Raw genomic sequence first — 24,659 nt, 5'->3', positions numbered from 1 at the left:
AAACTAATTATGGACATAATTTAGTACATATACAGAAACACCAACATAACTTGATTTAAAAGTAACAGCAATATGGGGACACATAGATAGTGATTAAAATGCCACATTAGAACATAACAAATATACATGTAATGAGGGTTAAAATTTTGTTTTATTAGGGTCTTTATTAAGGTAGACAATTGAGTTAATAGAAAACAATAATTGAATAACAATTAGAATAATTAATTAATTGTCTGATTTGTAGTTGAAAGGCAAGATTTGCAGGTCCATATATGTGAAGGGTATGCCAGCGTGCACGGACGTACGCTCACTCTCACGAGCGGTGACATAAGCTGAGTTTTCTATTGAAAACAATAGGGACCCGTCCGTGCAAGCTGGCGTACGCTCAGATAGCCGCAAGAAGTCGGTGGGAAGACGGACGAGAGACGTCCGTAAACGGTGGCGTACGCTCTGTTGTACGCCAGTTGTCGGAGTGTAAGGGCTGGGCCGTCCGTGTACGTTGGCGTACGCTCAATTGTACGCCACTCCCCTTTGACGTTGTTCCTGGCCGTACGTATGCGGCTGAGTTGTGGGTGGACTTAACCCCAACGGCCGCGTACGGAGAGCGTACGTTATTTTGGAACGTACGCACGTTTGGCCGCTACGATCAGAATAACCTCCCATGTATCACTCGAGGGACCTCATAGGGTTAACTCGCATAATTTTTTGATACATGTATCATGCAGTATGTTCTTAACGTTGCAGGTGCTAACTCTGCGTGTGTTGACACAAGAACAGATGGACTTTAGACCTACTACTAGGAGGCCATGTTAAAGTAAAGCTTAATTCATAGAAAGTAGGAATAACCCGCGTGCTCATTAAGCCCTTTAGGGGCCAATGTTTCTAGGCGGTAAATCCACCTGCTCTCAGCTTGGCACAATGCCAAACCCCGGTCTCCCCCACGTTTTGGTATGGGAATTTGTTCAATGATCCGATGTCGTAGAGACGATAGCGGATGTCTAGCTGTGGCAAAGTGGCGAGCCACAGGTTGCTCGCTAGTCCCTGTTTGGATGGCGCTTTTAATCGCAGACCTGTGTGCTGCTGCTCTTTCTTTGAATGCCCGTGTGGTTTTGCCGACATAATGTCGACCACACGGGCAACTGATGAGGTATACAACGTGGGTTGATGAACAGGTCACTCTCTGTCTAATCTTGATGGGTTTTCCCGAGAATGGGTGATGGAATGTGTCTCCTGCAGTCATAAAGCTGCACGTTGTGCAACCGCTGCATTTGAAACAACCCACCCTCGTGACTCCCAAAAAGGTTGACATGGTTTGTGTTGATGAGACTACATCATTCTTCACCAAGTAGTTCTTTAAATTTTTACCTCTAGTGTAGGCGCACATCAATTTTTTGTTGTGTAATGATGGTAACAGGGGGTCTGTATTAACAATAGGCCACTGGGCTTTGGCTACGCTATTGATAGCGGGGCTGTAAGCATGAAATGAATTTACCCAGATGAATTTATCATCGGTTGTTTGGGCACGGGTTTGTTTAATCACATCCTCTCTAGGTAATCGGCTGACCGCTTGTTTAGATTTTTCTAAAGCATCCCTATCATATCCCCTGGCCGCAAATTTGTCCACCATGGTAGCGCCGATGACAGAGCTGGTGGAGGCTCAGCTTTTGGCTGTCTACAGCGATTGGAACTCTCAGCTCCTATTGGTTAGCTCAGCCGGGACCCTGCAGCATCAAGAGCTGCGCGAGTAGCATACGCGAGGGCAGCGGGGACATTTAAAGATGCCGCTGGAGCTGGGCTGCTTCTTCTATGCGTCCAGTAGCTGCCTGGCAGCTGGGGGGTCCTGATTTCTCCTGCGATTCACAGCAATGCTGCGGGGGAGAGGGGAGAACAGAGGTCCCAGCTGGAGCTCTCCTCCTTGGCTCACAGACTGCCCTTTGTTCCTGACTCGTCAATCCCGCACGTGAAACAACTGGTAAGACCCCCGCACACTGCATTGTAACAGTGCACCTACTCACTAAATCATCTATCCACACTTTCTCACACATCCTGTGGCTGAAACCCCTCCTCATGGCCCCTGTCCTTTGAATCTCTGTCCCCCTAATGTGTCACCCTGTTGTTTGTGTTTTTCTGTGACTCTCACCCCCATGTGTCTCCCTGCGCTCAACTGTAGCTGCCACCCCTTCCCATAGTCCCTGTTTTTCTGGGACTCTCACCCCCATGTGTCTCCCTGTGCTCACCTGTAGCTGCCACCCCTCCCCATAGTCCCTGTTTTTCTGGGACTTTCACCCCCCATGTGTCTCCCTGCGCTCCCCTGTAGCTGCCACCCCTCCTCATAGTCCCTGTTTTTCTGGGACTCTCACCCACATGTGTCTCCCTGAGCTCCCCTGTAGCTGCCACCCCTCCTCATAGTCCCTGTTTTTCTGGGACTCTCACCCACATGTGTCTCCCTGCGCTCACCTGTAGCTGCCACCCCTCCTCATAGCCCCTGTGTTTCTGGGACTCTCACCACCCCCATGTGTCTCCCTGCGCTCCCCTGTAGCTGCCACAGGGAGGGGGGGGGGGCGCCAGAAACTTCTTTGCAGGGGGAGCTAAATTTCTAGTTACGCCACTGGTCTACTGGCTCATTTGAAGGTAAGGCAGCATCTTATAGGGTGAGTTCCAGAGGAGGAGGAGACCAGAGAGAATGGGAGGTAGTCAGTGGAGGACGGAGAGGTACTGTAGGAGTGGCCATCAACTATGAATGTTTGTACAATGAATGATGGCAAGTGTTTTGCCCTCAATGGTGGGCCAACAATGCCATACCATTGTCTGCAGTAGCCCAATGTTGTGGAATATCAGCAGTACTCGCCCAGTGGTGTGGGTCTATGCAGGCACAGTACACAGCTATTAATTGTTTTCTATTGATGGTTTAAAACCATTGACTAACGGGGAAGCCTTTTCAGGCATGTCCAACGTTGGCCCTCCAGATGTTGTGAAACTACACATCCCAGCATGCTTTGCCACAGTTTTGCTATTTGAGAATGCTAAAACTATTGCAAAGCATGCTGGGATGTGTAGTTTCAAAACATCTGGAGGGCCAACGTTGGACATGCCTGCTTTAGATAATACACATAACCTAAATTGGTGCCTTGAAGGTGGTATCACTTAGCCTTCCCAAGTATTTAATTTAATCAGGCACTTGCTGCTGTAAAGCTCAAGGTAGTAAAGTTGGAAATTAAGTTGAATGATGGACACCCACTTAAACAAAGCATAATCACATAAAACCCATGATATTTTGACCTCTAACCTCAATTAACCTCATACAGACTTTTGATGTGATTTTGTATTCTGGATAAACTAGCACTTCCTTTAAATATTTCCTTTAGGGGATATTCCCAGGAATCTAGTAGCACTTGAACCCAATCTGGCTTCACCTTTACTTTACAACATGCCAGGTGCCTCTTGCGAAATCTACTATTACCCTCTCACTACATAAAACTGGTCACCAGTGGGGAGCTGGAGGGAGGTTACTGAGTAGTGTGCAATAACGGCCATAATCCCACTGCTCATGTTTGGATTAAACCCTGTGTTGGCCTTCAGGAAATCAAAATCTCAGGCCTCCTTGCAAATTATCTCCTAATTTTTCTTTTTACCAATCAGCAGTCTGCTAACCTGAAATAAGTGTGAATCTGATGTCTATCATTTATGTACTTTTAAATTGTTAATGGGTACTTTGAATTAATAAAGTTTTTAATGTCAAATTTCTTTAAATTGATTATTTTTTTTAATCTCTTGGAAGCAGGTTTAGAAAGCTTGTTTGTAGTTTTCTTTCAATATGAAATCAATAGGCACAGGTTCCATAGGCTGGTAATCTGCCACTGCAGTACAAAAAAAATCTTTACGCGGAGAAGAAAGGGCTATAAATCTCACAACTCACCCATTCTGGCACTCTCATTTGAAAGATTTCCCTTAAAGTACTCTGCTTTTGTTTCATTATCCAAAGACAAACTAGTAGCTTATTATTATTATTATTATTAATAATAATAATAATAATTATTATTATTATTCGCAAGCCTTGCACATCGATTTGCAGGCTTGCACCAGGTGGGATTTCACAATGGCTGGGCGGTGATTACATGATTGCAGGGCTCTACAAATTAGCAGCCCAGAGATTAGGTCTAAATAACCCCCATAGGGCGGTATTCAATGAGGCTGATTTTACAGGTTTTTATGGCGATTTTGTGCTGTAAGGCGAATTTCTGACTAAAACGGTGAATCACCCTATTCAATGACCAGATGGCGAATACATTTCAAGGTTTTTTTCGCCATGATTCACCGAGTAGCAATCGTTATCTTTTTATGGTGAAGTGGAATGTGAACTTTTAAAATAAAGTGTTTTGGTTTTTACAATTGGTGTCAAAAAATCAGGAATTTTATTCTGAGGAGGGGCATGCTATTTTTATTCATGTGCTGTAATTTTGTTTTACACAGACCAGCCAGCAGGGGGCCGGAGCCGAGCAGCTCATTAGATATTCATATATTCACTTCACCCGATCATTACATATGTATGATCGGGTGTAGTGAATATACCCGGTCCACTGCTGGCACTCCCGGGGGGCAGCCTGTGCTGCCTGGCACCTTGGGAGGCCACCTCCCCCCCACAAACATTCTGGGGCAGGCAGGGAGACTTCCATCTCCCTGCCTGCCACCGTCCTCAGGCTCCCTGCGGCGTCTGCCGCAGGAGCTCAAATTCGCCGGTCAGGGGCAGCGAGCCCCTGACTCGTTGAATACCGGAGCCGGCGAGGCTCCGGAACACAGCGAGCAGTGGCGAATGTGCAGCGAATCCTAAACAGGATTCGCTGCACGTCGCCAGTATTCACATTGAATACTGCCCAAATGTCTGCAAAACTGCTCTGTCAGCCCCTCCATTGGTTTCCTTTATTCTACAGTATTCAATATAAAATATGGTGGGAGGGAGAACACTAACATGTGGAAAGGGGCACTGAGCTGAATAAAGGGTCCCTTGTAAATGACTTTCAGGGAGGTAGGGGGTGTTTTATACGCAGAGGAGGGTTGGATAATGGAGTGGGCTTAATATTCGTCATTTTCCGGTGGAAGGGCAGCTTGTTTGACTGCAGATATTGCCATTATCTGGAAATAGATTTCTTAGCCTTCAATAGTATAAAAACCTAGAGTCCCAACTTTCAGGAAGTGCTGGGGACGTGGGGATCAGAGATCAAGAGCCAGAGCAATCCATTGACAAAAATATAAAACTGTACATCAGACGTTTAGAGCTGGAGCAGGGACCGGCTGCTGGAAGGCTGATATCTCTGGTTCTGGGCATGATAGAGATAAGCAGCTAGTGTCGACAGAAAGGGGAGCTTTTGGAATATACTCTCAGAAAAACTCTAAGTCAGAGAGAAAATGAGAAATATGACTGGGAAGTGCAATTAAGATGTGGACTGCTGATTTGAAGTTGGATATCTCTAGTTCCCCAGGGTTGATTTTGAAAATTCTGGTATCCCTGGAAAAAGGGGACCCTCAGCTATCAGCATAGAGCCCTTATACACCTGGGCCCCTAGGCAAGTGCCCATTAAGCCCATACGAAAAGATGGCCCTGGTGCTACAGCATAATGGTGGGCAGTGGGGCAGTATAATGGTGGCAAGTGGGGCAGTATAATGGTGTGCACATGGGCCTGCGTGGCCAGCAACTTGCAGTGGTGCAGCATTTTGTGCAATGGGCCACAGTATAAATGGTGTGCAGTGGTGTTGTTTACAAAGCATTAAAAACATTGGTGGTCAGTGGTGTAGCCTGGCTACCTTTTCCCCTGCAGCCTGGGAGCCCAGCAGCGTGCATTCAGTCTCCACTCCAGTCATGTGCACAGGGTGGGTGGAAGAGGAGTGGCCAGGAAGTGACCAGAACTCTTCAAGAATCGCACGTCGCAGTTTAGAAAAATCATATGCATACAAAACAGCATTCAACCACACGTACAATTCAAGAAATATTGGGGGAAATTTACTAAAGGAAATTTGTAAAAAAATAGGTGTATTTGTATCCAGAAATACACTCATTTTTGACATTTACTATCCCGAAAATACAGCAATTCGTATTCGTATTGATAGCACATCAATACGAATACGAATTGCCGTATTTTCGGGATAGTAAATGTCAAAAATAAGTGTTTTTCGGGATACAAATACACCTATTTTTTTAACAAATTTCCTTTAGTAAATTTCCCCCATTATGTGCAGCACATAAGACCATGAGACGCGACATTCGAGCGGCGTGCCCACACATCCCGTCGAATGGTACACATTTTGTGCATACAATCATTCAATTTGTCGTCGCAACTCGCACAATGCGGCTGCACATGCGCATAAATGTTTATCAGTCGCAAAACATCTTTCCCCTGTGCGAACGTGCAGGGGAGCAATGCAATCAGAATTAGCTCCCTACTAATTCTGATTGGATTGCACAAATTTAAATGGCTGACCAGTTGGGGACCCTGACTGACATGTTAAGTATCTGATCGTCATGACGGTGGCTCATCCAAAATGACTGTCAAGTATGTTCCCGGTTAAGAAATCAATTGAGAATCTACATCTAACATTCCAATAGAGACATTTTATTATATATTTTTCCATATAGAATATGATTTCAGGGAAAATCTATGAAACCTGGGACAGACTGAATTTTCCCACCACAGCATTACCATTGCTGATAAGTATAAGGACAATCTTGGGAGAAGCTACACGGTCAGATCTTCACTAGCAGAAAGTGAAAAAGACTAGCTCCCCTGATGAATCCGGCCCCTAACTACTGCAGCAGCCACCACCAACACGACTATTGTGGTGATCACTATGACCAGCGCCAGGACTGTGAGTGTGACTGTCACTCTGACTCAATCCTGCCGCCAGCAGCAGCCAGGCCAGCAGCAAGCACCACGGCACAGTCATGATCATCACTACGCATGCGCGCTCGGGGCCTCCTCGGGCAGGAGTGCCTCTTCCGGTGTAGCCCCTTCCCCCGTCTGTGCTGCCGCTGCTGTACTGTGTTCTCTTCCGGTGCTGGAAGGAAGAGGCTGTTGAGGGCCCGGGGTCCGCACTTAGCTGTGTAATTCTGTGACACTGGCTGCCCGGTGTGCCAGGAGTCGCCTTCCCGTATAGCACATGCCTGTTTCTCAGCACCCGGGGTTTGTATGAAAGCTGGAGCCTGAACCCCGGGCACAATGCCTCCTGTGCAGCTGGAGAGCAGTCAGCTGGTGGTGACTGGGGGACCCACGACTGCCCCTCAGCCCCCTCCCCCGGGGGCTGTAGTACCTGCAACCGCTGCCAGCCATGGCTACCGCCTCAGCACTCTCATTGACTTCTTGCTGCAGAGAACTTACCAGGAGATCAACGTGCTGGCCGATCTGTAAGTGACTTGTGGTGCTTGGCAAGAATGTAGGCATCTCCTGGAGCTGCTGCTAGTGCAGTCTGTACGGCTGGTTATAGATGACTCTAGACAGCTGAGCCCAGTGCTCTTCATATGTTGTGGTACTACAGGTCTCAGCATGCCTTGCTATGGGTGCATAACAGCTGCAGGTCGCTAACCTCCAGCATTGGACAATTTTCACTTTTAGTTTAGCTAAAGCACAGACAAATGTAGATTTTGTTTTGCATTGGGCAGAGGGATACATGCAGATGCTGTTGCTTAAAATAGGTGATTATTTCTTGGTGGCAGCCAGCTGATCAGTGTGGATGTTATTGCTTACAGAGGTGCTTTTTTAATGGATGTAGTTATTTCGTTTTCTGCATTGATTCAGACATGGACAGCTTGGAGTAGAGACGCTTGTATCTGTCATTTTGTTTGTTTTTACTATTTGTTTTCAATCAAGTCTATGCAAATGATTTCTTCATGGTACATTCAATACTGATTATTTATGTACAGTTCATATTGCTGCTTAAAAGTGTTCTCCTTTTGTGAATTACATACTTTAACCAAAATATTTGTAATACTTGAGACAATGGCTATATCTGTACCATGTAGAGCCTTTCATTTTTGAGGTTAGTTTGACTATGGCTTGATCACCTAATTATCTTTATTCTTCTGCTTGTTTTGTGTAACATGTTTACCATTTGAATACTAAATAATCAGGAGGTGTGGGCTGATATTCTGAAGTGCTTGCCCTGTTCATTTGTGTGATTGTTAATTCAGACAGGTGAATGTGTATTGTCATGATATGTGACGGTAACTAAGCAGTAATGCAAAGTTGGCTAGTTGGTGTAGCAGAATCCTCAATGGCACATATAACATGGGCGAGACGCACCTGTCACAATAATGGAAGAAGATTGTGGTGTCAATTTTTTTTGTTTTTGTTTACAGGTGGCGCATGAATACAAGTTTAAAGGGAGCGCTGTGTATAATATATGCTAGGCAGCGGCACACATACAAGTTATAGTTTTTATTCACCTATTGCTCTAATGTTTAGAACCATGTTGACATAGTAAATGACAAAATACAGTAAGCTTGAATATAACCACCAATTACCTTTGTATCTCATAGGCTTCCCAGGAAGACAGACATGGAAAGGTGAGTGCTCTTACAGTCAGTGGTCATCACCTTTAGTCCTATTGGAGAGAAATCACTATATGAATAACATGTATTATTATTGGTGGATAAAGTGTTTTTAGTTAATTTTGCACCTGCTCGAATTGATAGTAGTTGGATTAAGATAGCCGTATATCAAAGTATTACATTGCTTTATCGATCAGATTGTTTTCATTACATCAGCTGCAAAGTTGGACACATGTAGACCTTTTCAGCTATTTACATTGGTGCATTCCGCTGATGATTTAAAATGTCAACTATTATTTTATGGGTTTAGGTTTAAATAAAATATTTTTTCACGTGTAAGCTTGTGAGCAGGGCCCTCCTACCTCTGTCTTTGTTTCTACCCAGTTTGTTTAATCACTGTTGTTTCCAATTTTAAAGCGCAACAGAATATGCTGCGCTATATAAGAAACTGTAAAATAATAATGTGTTTAAAAGGTTCTCAAGCTGAACGAAATTGTTTTATTTTTCCTGCTCTAAAAATAGGAAAATTGAAATTGTGCAGTTTGCCAGTCGAACACGTCAGCTCTTTGTGAGGCTACTAGCACTAGTGAAATGGGCAAATAACGCTGGCAAAGTGGAAAAGTGTGCGGTGAGTATTGGCAATGGCAGATAACTAATCTGTATCCTTGAGTTGGTTTTCTTGAGCTAGGCCTGCATTTTGGAGCGTTAAGGGGTGTAGTACACATGGGGCGATTTAATCTAAGCGATTATGACTACGTTGTTAAAATCTCTTAGATCAGTACTGCAGGCAAGAATAATAGATGCTGCAGTGACTTTGAATGTACATGTGGGCTGTTGCTGGGGATGGCAGCTGTCATATCTCCTGGCAGCGACATCACGATTTTGACTAAGCAAAATCGCTTAGTCAAAATCTCCCAGCTAGTGCCCTGTGTGTGTACACTTTTCATGTCAGCCCAGCTTCTACCTTTAAACCCACCAACCGCCCCACCTCCCCAATTAAATAAATAAATGTTTGTGCACTTCAGTCAAATATCCTAGCAACTGTAAGTAAACCTTTTTATGATTCTAAAATGGCACCGTAAAATGGATTTTACAGTGGTTTGTTTTCTCATCCTTTTACCTTTTCTTTCTATCTACAGCTAATATCAAGCTTTCTGGATCAGCAAACAATTTTGTTTGTAGACACCGCTGACAGATTGGCATCTTTAGCCAGGGATGCTCTGGTGCATGCTCGTCTACCTAGTTTTGCAATTCCTTATGCCATTGATGTGCTAACAACAGGGTCCTATCCGCGGTTGCCAACATGTATAAGGGTATGTTTATGTATCAGGCTATTGCTGATTATTCTGGTGCATATTACTGGTACTTGAAGTATTTGGTTTCTAACTAAATGTGTGTTACTTTCTGGTCTTTACACATATTACACAATATTTGCTATTATCGCCAGCATCGTTCACACTTGTTACATAAATTTGAATAAAAATTTGATTTGTGTATTTAAGCTAAACATTTGCAGGTCATTATGATAAGTAAAAATGTTTGGCAATTTTTACACCAATTTCGATAAATTCACTCAAAGGGTTAATCATTACACGCACTACAGTAACAAAGTACAGAGCACACATTCACTTTTCAATGTGTGTCCCCCATTTTTATAGTTTTGGTTCAATTCCTACTTTTCTCCTTGCATCTCCTCTTCTACTGATTTTAACCAAATGCTTGTAAATGCTTTAAATGAATTCCTCACATATACTTCTGTCTTCCACTCAAAATCAAAATACTGTAGACACTGAAAAACACTCATCCAGTTTCATCTTTGCTCAGGATTCTAACGGCAAGTGCCTTTTTAATAAACTTAGATTTCATAACTAGGTACCCATCACCTTCCTGTCATCTGCGATGTTGTTCTGGATCAACTAATGTGTACCCAGCTTATATCATCATTTGAAATAATTACTCTTCTCTTCATACTGTACCTAACTTGCTACTCTACTTGCTACTCTGCTACCTTTTACACCTCCACATTTTATCCTACAGTATATACCTAATTTAAGTAAAATCTGTAAATCTCTCTAGATGGTGTCTCTACATCACTATTCAAACACACAGCAATTAATCCCATTCTGGATAAAACACCAAAATTGTGACCCAAACCATTATGGCATGCCTATACTCCTATTGCATGCTTTCTTTCTTTATACTTCCAAGTGACTTCACTGACTAAGGTACTCAGGGGCAGATGTATTATAGCACTTATCATACCGATATAGCATTTCCTAATTCGCCTCATTACCGAGGCGGAGCAGGAAGGAACATCGATAAGATTTATGAACATCTTGTCTGGGGGACCGAAAACTCACGCCACTTCCTTTAAACATCTGCGCAGTCCTGGAGTTTGTACCTGCCAGAGACATGGGCAGTGTTGTTCTTGCTGTGGAGATAGGGCAACACCACCTGCAGCTGTCAAAATCTTTAGCTGCAGGTTTCAAAACGGTCAGTGCTGCTGACCATTCATACATTACCCTGCCTTAATGACAGGCTATCTTAAACTGCAAACCAGCTTAATAGTACATGGGCGAAAAGCAGTATCAGTGCACATAACGTACACTGATACCACTTTTCTCCATAATTTAGCTTAATACATCTACCCCACAATTGTCTGGTCAACTTCTAAACAAAAAGGAACACCTAATTCTTCTGCATCTTTAGAATGGACACAAGGCCAGGGGCTGGTTGCCACCTTTCATCATGGCAGCTAGCCCTGCCTTCCTACTTACGGTGCGTAGATATTAGGCAATAAAAGAAACAATCTGATTGATAATGGCAATTATCAAAAAATGTGTGCATATTGTCCAGTATGTACACACTATATTGTTAATTTTAACCATCATGTGTAGCCAGCATTATATGGTTTTATAAATAAAACATTTTTTTAATAATTGCTTTCAAAGCACAACTTGTACAAAAGTAATATCGGATACATTAGGAATTTTATTTTCATCCATCACTCCCCTCACTAGAACTTGCCATACCCTGCAGTCACTCTACACAGTTTTACAGCACACATGCAGCAGGGAGCATTTTTGCAGCCAGTAATATCCTATCTTGATAGTAGTAACTGGATGTTGCTGGAAGCTGATGATGCAGGCAGAGGATGCTGCCTTGCAAGTTCATTGGTTGACTCTACACAAGCTTGGACAGTTATGGGAGAGACTAGTCTTATAGGTAAAATAGTGGTATGCTTTTCTTTGGTTGTTAAATGTACAAGGTGGTGGAATGTGGCCATTATCTATTTATCCCTACAGTATCAATGGAAATCATTACTGAAAGCATGTCTATAATATGTTTTACTTTACAGGATAAAATAATCCCTCCGGATCCTATTACCAAAACTGAGAAACAATCAACACTTTATCATCTCAATCAGATCCTCCGACATCGCCTGGTAACCACAGACCTCCCACCGCAATTGGCAAACCTTACTGTTGGTATGGTAGTTTTTACATCCCCTTTATTTATGTGCATATATGCATGACCATGAATGTTTTCTTTCTTCTGTTATAATACTTGTTTAGTTAGCGCTCTTCAGTTAAAAAACTAATGTTTTATAAATTCAAATAAAAGTTGTGTAAAGAAAGATTATAGTTCCTGTATAAGGTACACAATTCAGGTCCTTATAAAGAATAAAAATGTTTGCTTGAACATTGTCACACCTTTTTTAACAAACTCACTTGGCACTCAAAGTGCGATATTCATTCCCGGCCGCTATTTCTGCCAGCGGAAATGGTGTCCGTTGCCTATTCAATGCTGCTGTTACCGACCGCATTGAAGGCCGTTTCCGACAAAAAAGATCTTACTTTAATCAAGTTGGATCTGTTTTATTGGAAACCGCAGCTGATTGCCGAATATGTTTCCACCTATTTGTGGACTTTTCGACACTCAACAGTCTGTACATTGAATACCGACTGTGTAGTTTCTGTCAGAAGGAACTAAAAACTGCTCAGATTCCAACTGTCAGGACATTCTGACAGTCGGAATATGGGATTGAGTACCCCGAAAGGGTAAAGATATTTGGTACTTGTTTCCTAGCACGGCGCCAGCGATAAAAATTGTATCCATCGGGACCTAAAAAATCGCGTTCATCGCATGCAACCAAATCGCATGCAATGCGATTGACGCGATTTTTACATTGGAACCAATGTAAAATGGTCCCTGAGACCCGATTTTACATTGGCCCCAATGTTAAATGCCCTCCCAGACCCCAATTTTCATTGTATCCCCACCCTGATGGGTCAAATGCTCCCCCATTGTTAACGCCACCCCACGATTAACGTCAACCCGAAGCGTGGGGAGCGGCGGCGGTACGCGTCCTCTGACCTTTTTCATACCCCCACTATCCACGTCGGCGTGGAGTTGATTTTATATAGTGTGGCGAGCGCAGCGAGGCAATCGGACGCGCATAACTTCACAGATATTACACGGGGCTCGATTCGCTCACCACGCTCTGGGCTCGGTGGCTCGCTGCGCTTGCCACACTATATAAAAGTTGGCGTTAACGATGGGGGGGCATTTTAAATACAAATTACCCATCAGGGTCCATTGGGCCATTTAACATTGTTCCCTATGTAAAATCGGGTCCATTGCATCGTTCGCTTTGTATGCCATTATAATCGCATACAATGGACCCGATTTTACATAAGAATTTAACATTGAATACAATGCATTCAATGTTAAGTCGGTCTCATCGCATACCTTAAGTTAAGGCATGCGATGGACGCGATTTTTTAATTGTCGGGGAAAAGGCTAAAAATAGCCCTAAAATCGCGTCGGTCGCGTCCATCACATACCTTAACTTAAGGTATGCGATGACCCACGACGGGCGCCGTGCTAGAAAACAAGTACCAGATATTTTAACATGCTATGCGTTTGTTTCATTATTTTAAGATCTCTTAATCAATGTAAGGTTTTGTAACATTAATATTCCAAATTTTTTTTTCCACCTATATTTATTGGGTGTTTGCATGCAAATTACAATACATGACCTATAAAGATATTTTTCTTTTATTACAATTAATGAAATTTCTAACTGTACAAATAGTAAACCTATGACCATTAGTAGTAACTAACTATAGATAATGGTCCAACATATGTAACCTGACCGGATCTGACTTTGTAGGCTGACTAATAATATATCACAATAAAATTTATATATTTGTCTATCACTATAATCAATAAAAATATACTTGTTAATAATAAAATAATTGTCGTCATGTATTAATTTTTACCAGCATATAAAATTGGTCAAAAATAATTAGATTTTAGAAAAGGATGATAAGGAGTAGGGTTGATATGCATAGTGGAAAATGGACTACGGTGTGTATTCAATTCCTGCCGCTATTTCCCCTGTCTTTACCGACAGAATTTAATCAACGCCCCCTTTTTCGCTGATCGGCAGGTGGGACATTGAATCCTACTTGCCAATAAAAAGGGCAAGCAGAGCGAAAACGAGCCAGTATCCCGACAGTCGGGACCCGGGAGTGAACACCCCCCTAAAAGTACAATCTCTAGTGTCATATCTATTTGAGCACATATATCATAAATATATTGGTGTAAATCACATCTTAACTGTTTATCAAGCATGGCAAACATACAATTTTTATATACAGTCACCAATCTGTTTTATTAAAAATGCTAATAACTCTGTATTGGGCCCCCATTTATAGAAATGTTGAACACCTTTTTCCACATCAGGGAATGTTCATTGGCAATCATAATACAGGAATTACAGAAGCAAATTTCTAACTTCAGTAATCAATGGTTCTTTAGTCAATATTTAAGTAATTTTAAATTGTTTAATATATCACAATTGTGCCTAGTTTGCGCTGTTCCTTTTATACTAGAGCAGTGGTTCCTAAACATTCTTAAATCACTGCACCCTAACATATCAACATTTTTGCACTGGACCCCTAGTAAAAAAATATTTAATATTTGATTCCACATTTATCAATAACTGTAAGTGGTGCACATGTATTATGATTGGCAGCCACTAGCACTTGGTTTTTCCTGTAACTGTAACCAAAATAATTTGAATCAGCCCTAGAATATCAACTTGATGCACCCCTAGAAGAGCCTTGCAGCACCCCAGGATGCATAGGCTCACAGTTTGGGAACCACTATGCTAGAGGGAAGTGAATATAGGCTCTTGCATTTTATTACTGTTTTAATAGTTTAATTTATAGATTTAAAAAAAAATTCACGTGATGTAAAGGTGCCCTTACAAGGTGCGAGGGTGCCATGCGATGCACGCTCCCATGGGCATCCCATCGTGCACCACATAAAGGGCAGTATTCAATGAAAATATTCTCCGTGCACAGCGAGCATTTTTTTTTGCTCGCCGTGCACTCTCCGTGTTCCGGAGGGCTCGCTGCCACTCCTGCTCCCACTATTCAACGTTTTTAAGACTCGCCGCCACTCGCGGCGAGTCTTAACCCCTGCAGCGGACGAGCGTCCGCGGCAGGGAGCTGTCAGGGAGCCGGGGGACGTAGCAGCCAAGAGAGATTAAAGTCTCTCTTGGCTGCAGCAGGGGATATGGGGTGGGGAGCAGGGCTCCCCTGGACCCAGGCAGCACAGGCTGCCCCCCCTATAGCCAGCGGGGGACCCAGTATTCACTGTACCCGAACGTGCTTCGGGTGCAGTGAATATATGAATATCTAATGAGCGGCTCGAGCGCTCCGGCCCCCTGCTGGCTGCACTGTGTAAAAAAAAAAAAAAAAAAAAAAATGTTAAAAAATATTTTGTTAAAAATTAAATATATATTCATGTGCTATAGGCACATGAATAAAAATAACATGGCCCTTCACAGAAAAAAAAACCTGATTTTTTGACACCAAAATTAAAAAAAACACCCTTTTAGTTTAAAAGTTCACATTCCTGCTCTCCATCAAAAGATGGAGAATTTCTACACGGAGAGAGACGGCGAGAATCACTTAGAAAGACGGAGAATATTTCACATTGAATAGGGTGGCTCGCCTTTGGAGAAAAAAAACCTCTCTCCACCGGGTGAAAAGCACAAACTCTCCAGAAATCACAGCGAATTTTTCTCATTGAATACTGCCCAAAGTCTGTGCTTTTTGAACTAGCTTCGGATAGCATCACACGCAAATTGCATGTGATGCGATCTAGTTCAAAAAGCGTGGAAATATTATAAAATATTAAGGTGCCCATATACGCTGCGATTATAGCATGCGTTTTGGGCTATATCGCGTCACATGCAATTTGCGTGAGATCCGAAGCTAGTTCAAAAAGAATGTGCAACACATACTTTTTGAACTGTGCGATGGGATGCCCGCGGGAACGCACATCAAAATGCAGTGTATGGGCGGACACCTCGAGTGCCATTTTTATTTTATTATTTGGTTTCTTCTATTGTTGCTACATAAAAATAACAATAATAAACATCTCTGCAGCTAATGGAAGAGTAAAATTTCGTGTAGAAGGAGAATTTGAAGCCACTCTCACAGTGATGGGAGATGATCCGGAAGTTCCGTGGCGGCTTCTGAAATTGGAGATTCTGGTTGAAGATAAAGAAACTGGAGGTGATTTGGGATTTTTAAATAGTTCTACTCACAGAGCTACTTTAATAGCTTCATAACAAGTTGTTACTTTTTATTGCATATCTGTTGCAGTCATAGTGCTAGAAATGAACAGCTGAAAGTTGCCAACACTAGTTTTTAGTATTGTTCTTTTGCTGTACATTCTCCAATCATTTTTCACCTACTTTCACCTCTGATTTTAATGAGCCAAAAGTGGATTTATCTTTAGCACTGCAATAAAATGTCTGAGAGGTGTAGTTTTTGAGATCATAGTTATCGATGCGTGCTACCGCAGGTCATTAATCATGTCCTCTGTCGTCTGCCTCTCCATTTCTTTTTCATCCAGTAGGGGGCACAGGAGGCAGTACACTAGGTATTGAGAGGTGAGGTAGCAGATCAGGCACCAAAGAGTTACAAATTTGTGCCCAGCATGCTCCCTGACCCTAGCACACCAGTTTTTTTCTTTGTTGCTGGCAGGGTCAAGCATCATATTTTTATGGGGCTGTTTAAAACACCCCAGGTTACTTTAAAATAGAGCAGCGGTGAGGAAATCTTAATAGAGGTTACCCGCACCGCTATTCCATCATGCGGCAGCAGCACCACCAGTGAGCGGAGGCCGGTGACTTCCGCCATGGCCCCTCCGCAGCTCTGCTAGATGCATACTGTACAGCGGGAACAAGTGTCTGCACAGCCGGGCAGGAAAGAGTGTCTCCCTGTTAGGGAAGCCGAGTCTAGCGGCAATCCCCTCCAGGCCTGAGACAGGCTGGAGGGCAGGTACCGGGGGATGTTTGGTCCTCCACTCAGCTGGGTAACAATGACTTTGCTGCATGATATCGTTCAGTGTGTATGCACTATAATGTTTGCCTGGTATGTATGGAGCTTTATATTTTCTTTAAAAAAAAAAAATTCCAGCTGACCCTACAATCTTCATTCAAATAGTAAGAAAGTGTTTTTTTTTTTCTGGGAAAACACAGCCTTCATATAAATTGCCTTTGATTGTGCTATTTTTACCACAAAATAATTTTAATCTAGAATTTTTGATTTGATTGGTGGTTCATTTAAGCATCATGCTAAACCAGTTATAGTGAAGGAGTTAGTAAAAAGATAAAATGTCAGAGGCATTAGCACTTATACAATGTTTTTTTTTTTTTTATGAATTTCTTTTCCTTTCTGTTTCCAGATGGGCGTGCGCTGGTTCATAGCCTGCAGATCAACTTCATCCACCAGTTGGTTCAATCCAGGCTTTTTGCAGATGAGAAACCACTTCAGGACATGTACACTTGTTTGCGTATCCTTTCAGACTTTTATACATTTACTAGAATCAGTTTTTTTTTTTGTGAAGCCAGTAAATAATTTTCTATTGTGTGTTTGTTTAGGAGTTGAAATGATTGAACACCCTGTACCTATGGGCATTCCGGTGCAGAATCCGTGTACAAGCCTTTTCTGTTTAACTTTACTGCAGTATACTTGTATATAGTGGACCCTTAGCATTGCTAGCCTTACCGCACACAAAAAATTGGCCCTTATTCTGGTTGGTGCGGTCAGAGCCGCACACGGGGCTCCGACCGCACAAACCAAGGGCCGCCCACCGGACGGATCGCCACGGCCGTCCATACACGGACGGCTGGCGATCCGCACAAAAATGGTGGAGGCTACGCCTCCACCATGGTGGGAGCTGCCCCCTGCCTTCGATGGTCGACGACCATCGAAGGCAGGCCCGCACGCCGCGGCAGCTCCCGCAAGCTCAGACCACACGGACAATCGTCCGTGTGGGAGCTTGTAAGGGGGCTGAAAGCTGACATCCGGCGACGTCAGCTTTCCGCCCCCATGTCATGGTAATGAGGGCGTCATGCCCTCATTACCATGCATACGCCCCGCGTTTGCATGGGAACGCCCATGAAACGCGGGGCGTACACATAGGGAAATGAGGGGCTGAAGCCCCTCACGCCCCTATACGCCCCCTTTGCGGCGGACGATATCCGTCTGCGGCGAAGGGGGCTGCACATGCGCAGAATGACCTCTGCGCATGTGCAGACAAAAAACATCGGCGGTACGGCCGCACGCGGGCCGTACCGTGCCGATCAAAATAAGGGCCATTGTGCGTTGGTGTCTTCTGTGGACTGCTGAGCTTGGAGGCGGTCCTCTGTGGACTGCTGGGTGTTGGAAATCCCTTAACCGCGTTATGTCATCAACCTATGATCCATCACCCAGGAGATTTTTCTACACTCCTTTTCTAAATGAGGGCATACAGAGGGTGGCTTAAAATCAGGCCATAGCTTCCCTTCTTGCGGTAACGTGATTGAACCATTTCCAGTTATTCAAAAGACTAGACAAACAGTACTCATTAGTCTGTTCAGTGGTGGCTGGTGGCAGAGGATGTCCTTAGGGACAGATCTCTGGTGACTCCATGGACACCAGTCTCCTGGGTTGGGGGACTGTGGATGGCTTATTCCTTACTCTTGCCGATACTCAGTCTATCGTGGTCGGCAGGCCAGTCAGGATACAGTCTGATAATGCCAGGGCTGTAATCTATGTCAACCACCAGATGCTCTCCGCACTGGACATTCCCAGGGATCGAACCTGCACATATATTACATACATGATAACATATATGTGTATATATATGTGCCAGGTGATTTAGGGACACTGGAAATATGTTGTTAGGCTGCAAACAGTAATAAGCTAAAAACAGAAACTATACAGCAAAATTTGGTTGATGCGGGAAGAATTTTTTATTTTTACAAACTTGAAAATGGTTAGCTTATTCTTGCACAATAAATCAAATCAAATCAAAATGGAAAACTTCCCAGGACAGTGATCAGCCATGATAACCCTTTCATACATTATATTCAGCGGTACTCTTTACCTAGCACGGCGCCCACGATTTTGATCGTGGGCATCGCAGGTAAAAAAAATCGCGGGCATCGCGGCCATTGAATGCACTAAAAATCGGGTGCGACGCGATGCCCGCGATTTCCCATAGGGATCAATGTTAAATTTCTCAATTGACCCGATTTTACTGTTCAATGCCTCAATGGACCCGATTTTTTCATAGGAAACAATGTTAAATGGCCCACAGAGGCCAAATAGCCACCCTAGAGTGTGAAATGGCCCCCACAATTGTTAACGCCACCCCACGATCAACGTCAACCCGAAGCGTGGCGAGCGCGGCGGTACGCGTCCTACGACCTTTTCATACCCCCACTATCCACGCCGGCGTGGAGTTGAGAATAGAATAGTGTGGCGAGCCACCGAGCCCGAAGCGTGGTGAGCGGACGCGGATACCTTCACAGGTAAACGCGTCCCTTCGCGGGCTTCACAGGTATCTGCGTCCCCTTGCGGGGCTCGCTGCGCTCGCCACGCTTAGGTCTCGGTGGCTCGCTGCGCTCGACACACTATTCTATTCTCAACTCCACGCCGACGTGGATAGCGGGGGCATGAAAAGGTCGTAGGACGCGTACCGCTGCGCTCGCCACGCTTCGGGTTCACGTTGATCGTGGGGTGGCGTTAACAATTGTGGGGGCCATTTCACACTTTAGGGTGCCTATTTGGCCTCTGTGGGCCATTTAACATTGTTTCCTATGGAAAAATCGGGTCAATTGAGGCATTGAACAGAAAAATCGGGTCAATTGAGAAATTTAACATTGTTCCCTATGGGAAATCGCGGGCATCGCGTTGGTCGCGTCGCACCCGATTTTTAAGTGCATTCAATGCCCGCAATGGGCGCCGTGCTAGGTAAAGAGTACCTATTCAGCATATAGAAGCAAATGACCAGTTTGGTGCAAGTGTTGAAAAAATATGTTTTACTCCAATCACCTTAAAGGTTAAAAAGTGTACACAATTTATTTCAAATATACATACAATAATGAAAAGAATAATGATCATTTGGACCACACCATTATGTCAGGTGCATTGAATAAAATGCAGAAAGTGTACCTCACTCTATATGGGTAGTGCAGTGGGCTATACTTCTATAAAGTCTGCGGCCCCACCACAGATGACTTGGGGGGCGAAGTCCCGGAGCAAGTGCTCATGTGCTAACAAATCATAAACTACTGTAAGTCATACTCTTGTCAGTCATCTCACTCATTTAGTGGGTAATAGAGAATAAGGATAAGTCGCAATGTTTTATATAATGTCTGAGAACTTTTTCTTAATGGATTATAACTGACCATACAGGGTTTGAAATTTCTTGCAGTGGTGCAAAAGTACAACCTAGTTTTGTATTGTAGAAGTTTTTGTGGATATTGTTTTCCTTAATTTGTTTGTTAGATTCGTTCTGTTTATCTCTTCAGCTGGAAGTCCTCCATTCACAAGCACAAATGTTAATTAGGGAACGTTGGGGAGATCTTGTTCAAATTGAACGATACATTGCTGGAAAGTGCCTCATATTAGCTGTTTGGAAGTATGTATTTCACTATTCACACATTATAGTGGTTTCTACTTTTAAGTTTTGATATTTTTTTCAATGTTCCATTTTTGTTGTAGCTATAAAACGTGGAACGGTACAAAAAAAGAAAGTGATAATGGGGGGGGGGGGGGTCTGTATAAATACAGATATATAAACATAATACCCTTTTAAGACTGGATTATACGTTGATATAAAATGAGATGAGGCATAAGCAAAGATTGGCGTCATCGTCCGTTCCTACCAAAAATAGGAAATGTAGAAAAGGTACAAAGTTACCATAGTTTTTACAATCTAGATCAGGGCTTCTCAAACTCTGTCCTCAGGACCCCACACAGTTCACGTTTTTCAGGTCACCCGCAGGTGCACACATGCATTCATTACTAATTGACACATTTTAAAAGATCCACAGGGAGAGAGAAGTATTTCTTATTGTGATTCTATGAGGAAAATATGCACTGTGTGGGGGTCCTGAGGACTGAGTTTGAGAACCTGTGGTCTAGATGTCCAATATTCTTTCCAAGGGAACCAGCAAATCATTGGGTACTGTAGTTACACTGAATAACCAATGCCTAAGCTGAAGGTACTTAAAAAAAAAAAAAAAATCCTTGTGAGATATTGAATACTGGGATTGGATTTGGATCTGTTTTAAAGTTTAAATTGAGTATTTCATTGACTTATTTTAAAGGTAGAAAAAAAACTAAAATTAAGGCTGATGATTCCTCTCCCTGACTTTACTTACCTTTACGGCACCTGAAATGCTGACTTCTAGATCCGAAATCAGATGCCGCTAATAAACCTATTACCTTCCCCAAAACAAGAGCGTACAGCCCACACACAATTCCTGCTTTTAAGTTTAATTATTTTTTTTTTTTATTCATGTTGTACTGGTTTTCATCTGCCCCATTTAATACACATTGGTGTAAAGTGATAATAAAACTTTGTTATTAGGTTCTAAATTATTGTGGCAAAAGCAATGTACAGAGTATGTTTGCCAAAGCAAAGAAAAATAACTGGTTACTGCTTTTAAATATTAGTTACTAATTTTATTGCCTACATGGTTGGTTTTCAATGGGCAGAAGACTGGTCTTTCTGTGAATATTTCAGATTTTTTTAAATTAATTTTGCATTTTAATATAGACTGAGATACTGTAGCGATAAATCAGTTATAACTTGTTGACATTAGAAATTTAACTGTGCCCTCCTCACTGATTAGGTGCAGGGTGCTAGAAAGGAAAAAGTAACATAACTTTTGTTTTAAATATAGTAAATGGGAATATGTATTCAAATATTGGTGGCTATATAAAATGCTTTCTTTTAAGGACCATACGCACGGGGTAATTCCAGACCCCCCAACGATGGCCGGTCACCATCGACTGACTAGATTGAGAGATGCGGTCAAAATCCAGTCATATTGCCTGTGTACTCACCAGAGAACACTGATCCACACAAATTGCTGCATGTGCGCTGAGCAATTTGTGCTTAGCCCTTTGAGTGCCAACATCTGTTAGAGATGTGCAAAATAGCCACTAAAAATGCCAGTCGCTCACATTTGTTATACAGGTTGAGTATCCCTTATCCAAATATCCGTTATCCACATTATTCCGAAAACCATATTCTCCAAAATGTACTTTTATTTTTTATTTTTTGCTAAAAACCTACTAGGTATATCTGAAACTGGCACTACAGGGGCAATAACATGTAACTGGCACTAAATATGTGACATGATTGTTTGGCATACAAATTCAGTGTCTGAGATTGTACACAAACTTTGTTCCTTGTTTTGAAACCTTGTTTCATGCACAAATAAAATATATTTGTGTGTATTTCATGTGTTTGATGTGCTTATACAACATAAATGCAAGATACCTCATTCAAATATAAAAATATTCCAACATATGGAATAATCAGTTATCCAAAACTCTTCTGGTCCCGAGCATTTTGAATAACAGATACTCCACCAGTATAAATTCAAATAAAAAATGTTGTGAAAAAAAAAAAAAGATTTCCTATATAAGGTAAAAATGACAGGTCATTATAATGAATAAAAATGTTCGCTTGCAATATTTCACTCCTATTTTGACAAATTCACTTGGCACTCAAAGGGTTTTGCACCTCGCTCAGCACGGATGCTCTGTCACCCCGCATGTATAGGGCTTATCAATATTATCTTTTTTTGAGCTGTAGTAAACCCCCCCCCCCCCCCCCCCCCCCCGCCGCCACCACTTTCCATCACCCAACCTTACTTTGTGCTCTGTCAGGACTAAATAAGTTTCTGTACAGTGTTATCTTAAAATAGTTTCATCATCAAGATTGTGTTCGTGCCAAGCCATTGTCAGCCACAGGAGCTTGAACAGGAGTTAAATGGGTACTTGTGTAATATCACGGCGCCCGGCTAGGCTACGTTTTCAGCGTAGCCATATGAGACTCAGCGGCGTCCTTAGCTCTGTCCCCGGCGTCCATGGCGAGCCTAGTGAGCGCCTCTCACACGGCGCCCTCATGATCCCCTCTCCGGTGGCTCGCTGCACTCACCACACTTTATAAAATCAACTCCACGCAAACGTGGATAGTGGGGGTATGAAAAGGTCGTGAGGACGCATAGCGCATCCCCTCGCAGGGCTCGTCTGGGTTGGCGTGAATAGTGGGGGTGTTTCAGACAGTAATGACGACATGTGTTAACTGGATTTTAGTTAATAATAAAGAAGAAAAAAACAAATTAACAAAAAAAACATTGACGACTCCTCTGTCTGTGGCAAGTTAAACACTGTGACAGGTTCTGCAGCCATTACGCAGTCACTTCACCTTCAACTCTGACTGAGTACGTAACGCTGGCCGCGGGAACACTACGCCGAATCTGACAGGTATGCTGACTATGACAGATACGCTGGCTGCACGTGCACTACTCTCGTCCTGACAGCGCTGCTACGCTAACTACGTAACGGTCGCCGTGATAATACACAAGTACTGTTAAATGAATATTCCCTGTGTAGAAATTTAAGAAAAACTTGTCTGAAATATGAGAGGTTTAAAATAAACATGACTGATAACATTCACTGTAACATTGTTTACATGGTAAAACCCTATTGTTGTGTTACTATTTTTAAGTGTCACATTCATGTATGAGGTTCTCTCAATAACACCAACTGATAATACTCCAAAAGCAATGATCAAAATAAAGGTCATCAGCAATTATACCTTTTAAGGGTATATTTAATGCCGTGGGCGAGCGGTAACCGCGAGCAAGGCTGCCTGCTTGCTGTCACCGCTCGCCCCCCACAGTATTCAACTGACCCCGCTAATACGTCGATTTCCCCCTAGCTCCGTTCTGGTAGCCCCCCCTGAATGTTGAATAGAGCGAGAGGGTTAAACAGCAAGGATCGCTGGTTTTCTGTTTAACCCCCTTGCCGGCTGCGACGACCATCATTGAATACGGGCCTTAATTTGATGAAATGCAGATATAAATGTACATGCCACTGGATAACGGTTTACATGCAGATACAATTATGAACTTGTCTATTTAATTGGCTTACACCTTTTTTTGTTTTACACAAAACTGTTCTATAATGCATATCCAAATAACAGAGAAAATATATATATATATATATATATATATATATATATATATATATCTATCTAGTGCTACAGAAACATTGGTAAATAGACGCCTTTCCACCAGCTTCTGCTTCTTTCCATAGGTCTAAGCATTATATGGGAGATGAGAGCACTGGGGGTAGATACTAGTAAGAAAACAGGAGTAATGGGTGCTGCTTCTGTCAATGCACATCGAGAACTGATATGAAAGGACACTGCTAGAGGCGCTTTCTTGTTTGCTGATGAAAGAACACTCATAAGAAAAGAGAGTGTACAATACTCCACTTTTTTTTTTTTTTTTTATGATAAACTGATGAAAATCGTCCGATTATCGGACAGAAGCACGCTCCCATGGATCGTTTGCTAAATCTTTTGATCTTACACGCTGCATGAAAGATCAGAAGAGTTAGCAAAAGATCCATAGAACTGCACAGGGGATCTTAAGAGAAATCTTTGGTAAAGATGTGCGCTTGCCTGAAATCAAGGCTAATTTATGCGCACATTTTAGGATTGCAGATCTTTGTAGTGTGTG

At 42.8% G+C, this 24,659-nt stretch overlaps 1 protein-coding gene and 1 long non-coding RNA gene across 3 annotated transcripts in view; both read left to right on the top strand.

The window, feature by feature from the left end:
- The window catches only part of LOC146058802 (uncharacterized), a 780,737-nt gene that overhangs the window by 27,864 nt on the left and 728,214 nt on the right, over positions 1-24,659 (top strand). The window lies entirely within an intron of this gene.
- MED14 (mediator complex subunit 14) overlaps positions 6,980-24,659 on the top strand; it is a 61,961-nt gene continuing 44,281 nt past the window's right edge. For both annotated transcript variants that reach the window (XM_083172632.1, XM_083172631.1), the window contains exons 1-8: positions 6,980-7,393; positions 8,525-8,551; positions 9,059-9,164; positions 9,676-9,849; positions 11,895-12,024; positions 16,003-16,131; positions 17,309-17,416; positions 20,401-20,533. In XM_083172632.1, coding sequence (XP_083028758.1) covers positions 7,209-7,393; positions 8,525-8,551; positions 9,059-9,164; positions 9,676-9,849; positions 11,895-12,024; positions 16,003-16,131; positions 17,309-17,416; positions 20,401-20,533 — 992 coding nt within the window. In that variant the 5' untranslated portion in view covers positions 6,980-7,208. The remainder of the gene's footprint in view (positions 7,394-8,524; positions 8,552-9,058; positions 9,165-9,675; positions 9,850-11,894; positions 12,025-16,002; positions 16,132-17,308; positions 17,417-20,400; positions 20,534-24,659) is intronic.

The sequence above is a fragment of the Crinia signifera genome, chromosome 2 (assembly GCF_055691185.1).
Source record: "Crinia signifera chromosome 2, ASM5569118v1, whole genome shotgun sequence".
NCBI classification, from domain to species: domain Eukaryota; kingdom Metazoa; phylum Chordata; class Amphibia; order Anura; family Myobatrachidae; genus Crinia; species Crinia signifera.
Note: the sequence above shows the minus strand (reverse complement) of the source record. Positions and strands in the feature narration are given on the sequence as shown.